Here is a 7,989-nt window from a genome sequence, read left to right as displayed (position 1 = left end):
GTAAAGTGATTCATCCCATGGAACAAGGGAGAGGTGAGCTCAGCATTATAGATCGGTGGGACTCAGTACTCAAGATTTCAAGCTAATTGCAATCTTGGAGATAAGGAATCTGAGTCATGCAGTTCAATGATTTACTTCAGGCCGGGAACATAATCCCATCAGTTTAGGGCCCTTCTCTTGGAAACTGTGCATTTTGTTCCATTTCTAGATATTAATCTTAAGTGAGGAAAAATGTCTTTATCCCTCTGCCTTTTCATTCTGGAAGATACACACTTTCCAGTTGCTCACTAAAATGCCAGCTAGTGGGTTCTGCTCTGCAGCTAGACTGACAGGATTTCAGAACACAAAAGAAACCCCTGTTTGAGATTTCTTTGCATTTGATTGTGTAACTCAGTTAAATATTATTTTTTAACATGTCTACACCTACAAGAAAGAATACATTTTTTCTCATTTTACAAATGTTAGGAAAACTGAGTAAATTAGTAAAGTGGTAAATGAGTCATTTCTGAAGGAACTGTCTGATGCTGAGTCCGCTAAAACACCAGGATGTTCTGTTTTGTGTTTTTTTTAAATATTACTTTCAAGAATTATTTCATTTAACTTTATTTATTTAAATTTGACTAGAAAGGGACAGAGAAAGAGAAAGAGAGAGAGAGAGAGATGGAAAGTGAGAAAGCAAGGCGTCAGGTCTGGGGCTTGAATCATAGTCAGCCACATGGGAGTCCAGTGCCCTTAACCACCATGCCACCTGCTGGCCCCAGGGATGCTGTTTTTTAGAACTACAAAAAGGGAAAGGGAAATAAGAACAGAGAAGTCCTCGCAGTCTTAGAAGAAAAGGTAGCTGTATGAGTGCAAACTCAACCAATGACCATATGAAAGTTAAGAGGAGAGAAACTTCCATGTCTAATTTCAAAAGCCATTTATGAAAACTTAGCAGACAGTGCTTTGAAGCCTAAATCCATTTCTTTTCTGGGTAAATTGTGTACCGTGATAATAAATCTATCTCTACTTTTCTAAGCAGTTCGATTTTACCAAGACACTTCTAAGGTGACCATCATATTCTAATTTTGATCTCAAACTTTTAGGATGATAAGAATCGCCTGAAGTGCTGGTTAAAACTGCAGATTCCGAATACACATCTGGAAGGTTCTGTAGCATTTACGATCTAGCTTATCCAGTCCCTTGAGCTAGGATTCTATCAGTTGACGGATCTGAGTTCATTTAAGTTTGGCTTATGCTTAAAAAAGTACAAGTTGGGGCCAGCAGGTGGCGTGGTGGTTAAGGGTGCTGGACTCCCACGTGGCCGACCACAGTTCAAGTCCCGGACTTGGCGGCTTGCTTTCTCACTTTTCCTCTCTCTCTCTCTCACTCTGTCCCTCTCTGGTCAAATTAAAAAGTAAATAAATAAAGTTAAATAAAATATATATTTTTTAAAAAGTACAAGTTTATTTTATAGATATCGATGTAAAAATAACTTTTCATTTTCTTTACATGTGACAGGCCTTGCTAAGTGGCCTTAGTTGGCCTTGAACTTAGGACCGCATCGCCTCAGCCTCCCAAGTAGCTCAGATGACAGGTGTGCACAACCATGTATAACTTAGTGTGCTTTCTGCAGATAGGGTCTTTAATATGTCTCGCAATTATAGAAGGAAATATATAAATAAAATCTAATTTCACAAATATGAGGTGGAGGCCCATAAATCTAGGCTTTAGGCCTAGATGACAACTAGTATGAAGGGGAAATGACGTTGGAGAATTGATCCTATGCTTGTATCATTTCGGGGAATGTAGCCGTTGGAAAGAATAATCTCAGTAGTCATCAAAACTGAGGAGGATAATATAGTTAGTTGCTAACGAGGCTTTCCCTTCCAAAGGAAATTTCATAAGCACTCTGGAATTTCTAAATACAATACGCATGCTTTGAAAAGATTTGTACGACTAGAAAAGTAATTAAAACGAACATTCTGAAATGTAAACACTCTTGAGTCAACCTAAGAATTGAAAATGCAGTAATGTACATAGAAAGAGAAGACAACTCCCAGTACAGTTTTAAGGCCAAAAGAAATAGGAAAAGTAATTTTGCAGGCAGGCAGAAAGGTAAAAGAAATGGAAATTATTGCATATGGGTACTAGTACAGATACAGATAATTTTCTGTCACGGAAACAGCACGTCTGATTCCAGATTCCCCCAGGAGGCGGCATGGAAGTAGTGACAGAAGTAACACCCCTATCCGTCATGCTGCATCAGCCACACGTGTCCCCTCCCATCATCCTTCTCCTGACTGCCTCTGGTTGAACTCAGATTGCTGGCTTCCTGAGAACACTCTGCAGGATCATGAAGCCATAGAAGCTCCTTCAAGTCCTCTGGGATTACAGTGCAAGCACAGCAGAAGATGCTCAGGGTTCAGCTCCGAGTCAGTGGCATGTAGAAGAGCCCAGGGGGGCATATTCACACCAGTCTCCAGGAAACATGCTGGCGGACCACAGGGAGCAGCCCCAGGAACTCTCGTTTCCTCCTAAATACACTGAGGGCTTCCCTCTTCTCTTCGTAAGCTTTAGTGATGCCAGCCCCCAGCTAGAGGCTAAATGTACCTGTTCTTCTATTCTCGTGCCGTGTAGAGAAGGGACGTACAACTCCCACAGTGATGCGGTCTATGCACACGCAGAGATAAACAGTCATCTGGAGCATTCTTGGTTAGCCAGACCTCCTGATAACTTTCCCTTACAAGCACTGCTCCACCTGGAAGGGCCTCTGAAAGGACAGAGCTCAGTGTGTGGACACTGGAAGTCCCTCCCTTCCAGCAGTGTGCTCCTCAAGCTTAATCTCTGGTCACATCTAAGTCCCACCATCTTTTCCCACTTTTCTTGGATTTCTTCAGTTTTTTCTTTCCCTGTCTTTTCCCATGCTTCTCACTTTCACATGGGAAAAAAAAAAAAAAAAAAAACAGGCTTTTACAGGTATCATAGGCTAATCGGACGCCTATCACAATACACTCCGTCTAATCTCTGGGTATTCAACTTGGCTCCACTGTTTTCATCACTTACTAATCAGTGTTTTTTCTTTGGAGCTAGAAATGCTTTTTACATGTTCTGGAAGCCTGAGGAGAGAAGAGTGTTGATTTCTAGGTACGCCAGCCTGCAGTAGCACGTCAAGTTCATTGAAATCTATCGCTATAGCCATACCAAGGACTATGCAATATTTTAAAAATAGTATCATATCACCGTAAAGTGGGTCCTTGCTGTCAAATCAATTTTGTGTTGATTTCTTATCATTTCACTCAAGGAATAACGTCCACATGGATACAAACACGTTTGTTAATAAAATAATCCAGATTAATCACTGGAGAGTACTTACTGTTGCGTGGTAGTTCCTATACATGGGCATTTTGAGTATCTTTGTCAGGTAATCTTCCAGTTGTTTCTACAATGCAAATATTTTAGATAAGTGTTAATGCGGTCATATTTATGGAAAACTTTAGTGGCAAAGATGAGGTCATCAGTTCTTCCTATCTTCTATTCAATTTTAATAGTATCACTGGGAGAGAATCCTGACTAGCACTAAGATGTTATTTCGAAAGCTCTCTTAAACCATTATCTAAATCTGTTCCTGCTATCTGGCTGTACCTATGCTCATACCTTGTATAAACTCCTGCTTTCTATATATTCTCTCTCTCTCTCTCTTTCTTTAGAGAGAATTCTGCTATAGTGCGTGTGTGCTTGCCAGAGAGACAGAAAGACAGTAAGTGAGAAATCACCCCCCGGGGGGATGGCCATGCTGCAATCCCTTCCTCTCCGTTCTCCTCTTGGCATTGGGGGCATGCACTCACATGCACCTGGCATGAATTTTAAGCTATTGGGTTTGGACCGTAGTCTACTACATGGGAGACCAGCAATGTAAGCATTACGCCAACTGCTGGTCCCCCAACATATATATTCTCTTCATCTTCCAAAGGTACCAGAACAGGGCTTGCCCATAGTAGATAGTTCTATCCCATGCATTGATTTTACCAAAAGCCTGTGTTTCCTCAATTCCAACACTGACTTCCTGAAAGATACACTGTAATTTTTAAACAGCTTTGGGGGGGGGGGGGGGGGGGGAAAGAAGGGGAGTAAGGACTTTCTAGTAAAATGTACTCTGATTTCAAATATATTGAAGTGTGTGTGTGTGTGTGTGTGTGTGTGTGTGTACCTGTGTGTGTTTGTATGGGGGTGGAGGGGCTGTTGAGTTAGGGAAGGGAGGCAACTGTGGCAATTATGTTAAATAGAATGCAAAATGTAGCATCCTTTGCTGAATCACCAAGTGTTAATAGCCGTAATTGTTTCCAGTTGGACTCTTATATATACATAGTAACCAGAACTGTATCATTTTATATGCTTAGGTATCTTGGAAAATATTTAGTCCAGTCTTCCTAAAAAGATTTTAAACAAGATGACAACTACAAAGAAGACATCAAACATCCCCTTCAGAACACAAAAGTTTCAGACAACATAAATGAACGAATTCGTTGTTAATTTTCTAGTAAATAAGTTAATCCCCCACCACTCAAGCAGAGTGGGAAGAAATAACCTTCCTCCTTTCTCTGTCCTGGTGATGTGCAGGTCTCTACTCCATTCTACTCTTTTTAGACCCTAACTGCCCCATCCATAGGTTAGGGCTAAAATTTTACATTTTAGGAAGAGTAAGTACAAATATTGAAGCAAACCTACAGAAATACATGGTTTCAAAAGAGTAGATTTCAAAACCCACTAGGATGTGCTCAATGTTTGACTCACAATAAGCCCAGGGCAGTTCTGACAAGGGAGGCCAGCTTTTTCATCATTCCTAACAATGAACACTCTTCCTTTACTGGGAAAGGGCAACCTGTCCTTGGCTTGGGGAAGTTGGGGGTGCCTAACTAATTCCAGAGAAGGCAATGGATCACCCAGCCTGGGTGACCAATCAGAGATGAGAAAAGCTGCAGCCAGAACCGCCTCTCCCTTAGGTATACACTGTATCTGACCAATCAGAGATGAGAAAAGCTGCAGCCAGAACCGCCTCTCCCTTAGGTATACACTGTATCTGACCAATCAGAGATGAGAAAAGCTGCAGCCAGAACCGCCTCTCCCTTAGGTATACACTGTATCTGACCAATCAGAGATGAGAAAAGCTGCAGCCAGAACCGCCTCTCCCTTAGGTATACACTGTATCTGACCAATCAGAGATGAGAAAAGCTGCAGCCAGCACCGCCTCTCCCTTGGGTACACTATTACTACAGGGCTACTACAAAGCTACGCTCAGAATGAAGAAGAGGAAAAGCACTCACCCTTCTTCCTAAGAACTGTTCTTCTCTCATCATGTTTTCAGATGAGCGAGGCAAACTTGGCATCTCTCGAGGCTCCTCCCCTTTGACATTTTGTCTTCTGAAGGTGTGTCTACACACACACACACACACACACACACACACACGCACAATACAAAGGTTGATTAGATTATTCTTTGACTACGTCTTTTAGAAAATCTTTCATGAGCTGGCTTATTTTAAAAGAGCCCACTTAATTGAAAATAGTATCGACGATGAATTTGCTAGTCTATAATCATGGATCCACTTTCCATCTAACTTGTATACTGGGATAACGCTATATTAATTCTCAAACAGTTACCTTCTGGTGGGAATGGGGATTCGGATAAAAGCTTTGTACTTGAGCAGTTCTCTGTGGAATTCTTGGAAGTGCTTGAATTTCCTCTTAACTTGCCATTTAAATTCCCCATGTGTTAGTTCAATAGTGTAAAGATTGATACTTGGTACCTATAGCGATAAATAAAAATGGTTGCCATTTTAGGTAACGGAAATTCTGACAATTCTCCACAAACAATTGCTACCTAATAAGTAGCATGAACGTATACTGAAGTCTGGTCTACTTACTTTGTGTACATACTTAAGCAAAATCTCTTCAAAAATAAATGATTACGGGAATGAGATTCTCTGCTCCTACAAATCCTATCTCCCGCACCCACTCCCCACACACACTTTCAGCTGGAAACCAGGTAAAGCAGACACTGAGCACAGGGCCTGTGTAAGAACAAGCGGTGAACGGGCAGCTGATGGAGGCAGAGGGAGGTGGAGGTAAAGGATGCCAGGGTCACCGTTTAGGCCCCATTTTTTGCCCTTCACAAATAGCCTACCATAGAGAGCGGGAACCCTTCACTTCCTACAATATATGCCAAGGTCCATCCTTGTCTACATCTCTTCCTCGACTCGATGCACCTCCAGCGTTCAGAAAGGGTGGGTACTGGGGCCGGCAGGTGGTGTAGTGGTTAAGGCACTGGACTCCCACATGGCTGACCACAGTTCAAATCCTGGACCTGGTGGCTTGCTTTCTCACTTTCCCTCTCTCTCTTTCTGTCTCTCTTTGATCAAATTTAAATAATGATAATAAATAAAGTTGAAAAAATCATTCTTAAAAGAAAAGGTGGTAGAGAAAGTAGCTGCAGTAGTGAGCAGGCAGTGTGTGCCCTGTCTAATACATGCACCGGTATTATTATGATATCTTTGTTTTAAAACCCTGTAAGATAAGCACTATTTTATTCATCATTCAGATCCGGAAACTGAGAAGCAGAGAGGTTAAGTAACTCGCTCAATAGAAGAAAAAACAAATCAAACCACGTGTTCTGGCCCTGGAGTCTGCGTATTTATCCCTACAAGTTATAGCCTCTCAACTAAAAACTGGCCAGCAAAGTACAAAAATGCAAGTATCCAGGTGGGCTGAGCTCAGGGTGTGTCAGGGAACGTGGACCCAAAGCAAAGCTGGACACCACAGTCAGTGACAGTGGGAGTCCATGCACAGATGGCGTTGGGACACCGGACCAGGAAGAACCCACAAACCTAAGCAGCACATGCCACCCGCCACGAGACAAGGATGGAGGCAGCCGGCACCTGCCCCTGAGAAAGGTGGTCATTCTAGGCTGGGGGCCAGTGCTGGCCTCACTTGGACCCGGCTACAGCTTCACCTGAAGGGCCAAACGGCAGAAGCCACCACCCCACGGCGACTTCCCCGCTGGCAGGCCTAACTGCGAAATCCAGCCAGGAAGAGCACACACACCCTCCTCAGCGGCTCCCCTGAGGCCAATCTGCCTCCAAGGCTACAGCTTTGCTCCTGTAGACATTTCACTCTCAAAGTGTTTTCTGTGTTCAGTGACAGGACATGGCACAGGGGTCTAAGGTGTTGGAGGACTGGACAGAGGCAGAACCTGCCAGCAGAATCCCCCAGCCAGTGTTCTCGGGTAAGGACTGGCCAGTCCGGTACTTGGCTTTCTCTCCTTGAAGAGCCAGGAAGCACCGTCACTTTTCTGTTAAACAGGAATTAGGAAAGCTGAAGTTTCCTTGATATATTGGGTTGTCAGGGAAGTCATGATGCATTTTTGCATAGAAAAATCTACAAGAATACATCATGACTTTCCTGATTCTAGGTGGAATTGGAGAAAGAAGAGGACCAGGAGGCATTCTGTAACTTATTAAACTGATAAATTGCTTTAAATGCCTTGAACAGAGGGGGGGAGAGCAAGCATAGTTCGGAATGGGGCAGGGTAGTATGAAATGAAGATTAAACGGGAAGGAAGCAAAACTTTGGGAGGTGATGAGGAACTGGAAATGAGAAACAAAAAGCTAGAAACACGGTCATAGCTAGGAGGAAGGAAGACAGATGCCGGTGTATTAAAGCACATGAAATATACATATTCAATAGGATGCGCATTGACAAACGCTCTGACCCGCGTCGTAGACGTGAAACGTTCCACTTCCAGAACCCGAGCTTTGATGGGACAGCCGGTGAGATACGTCTGAATATTGGGCTCCTTAAATCCTTGAGTATTATAAACAGCAGAGAAAGGGATATACACTGAAAAAGAAGCAAAGTTACAGCAATATGAGAGATGGCACAACTCGCCTTTCCAGGCATCCTTTCACGAATGCCAGCCTGGTAAATGGGCTCTGGGGCAGCCCCGGCCCGGCG

The 7,989-nt window shown here is 43.1% G+C and overlaps 1 protein-coding gene and 1 long non-coding RNA gene across 5 annotated transcripts in view; one reads left to right on the top strand and one right to left on the bottom strand.

Annotated features, from left to right (window-relative positions):
- The window catches only part of PLD1 (phospholipase D1), a 134,008-nt gene that overhangs the window by 86,871 nt on the left and 39,148 nt on the right, over positions 1-7,989 (bottom strand). For all 4 annotated transcript variants that reach the window (XM_006155054.3, XM_006155055.3, XM_027774422.1 and 1 more), the window contains 4 exons: positions 7,748-7,875; positions 5,641-5,786; positions 5,304-5,412; positions 3,356-3,421 (listed from right to left, as the gene is read on the bottom strand). In XM_006155054.3, the coding sequence (XP_006155116.1) occupies positions 3,356-3,421; positions 5,304-5,412; positions 5,641-5,786; positions 7,748-7,875 (449 nt within the window). The remainder of the gene's footprint in view (positions 1-3,355; positions 3,422-5,303; positions 5,413-5,640; positions 5,787-7,747; positions 7,876-7,989) is intronic.
- LOC106735547 (uncharacterized) overlaps positions 1-7,989 on the top strand; it is a 26,580-nt gene that overhangs the window by 6,071 nt on the left and 12,520 nt on the right. The gene's annotated exons all lie outside the window — the stretch shown is intronic.

The sequence above is a fragment of the Tupaia chinensis genome, unplaced genomic scaffold (assembly GCF_000334495.1).
Source record: "Tupaia chinensis unplaced genomic scaffold, TupChi_1.0 Scaffold000430_1, whole genome shotgun sequence".
Lineage (NCBI taxonomy): Eukaryota > Metazoa > Chordata > Mammalia > Scandentia > Tupaiidae > Tupaia > Tupaia belangeri.
Note: the sequence above shows the minus strand (reverse complement) of the source record. Positions and strands in the feature narration are given on the sequence as shown.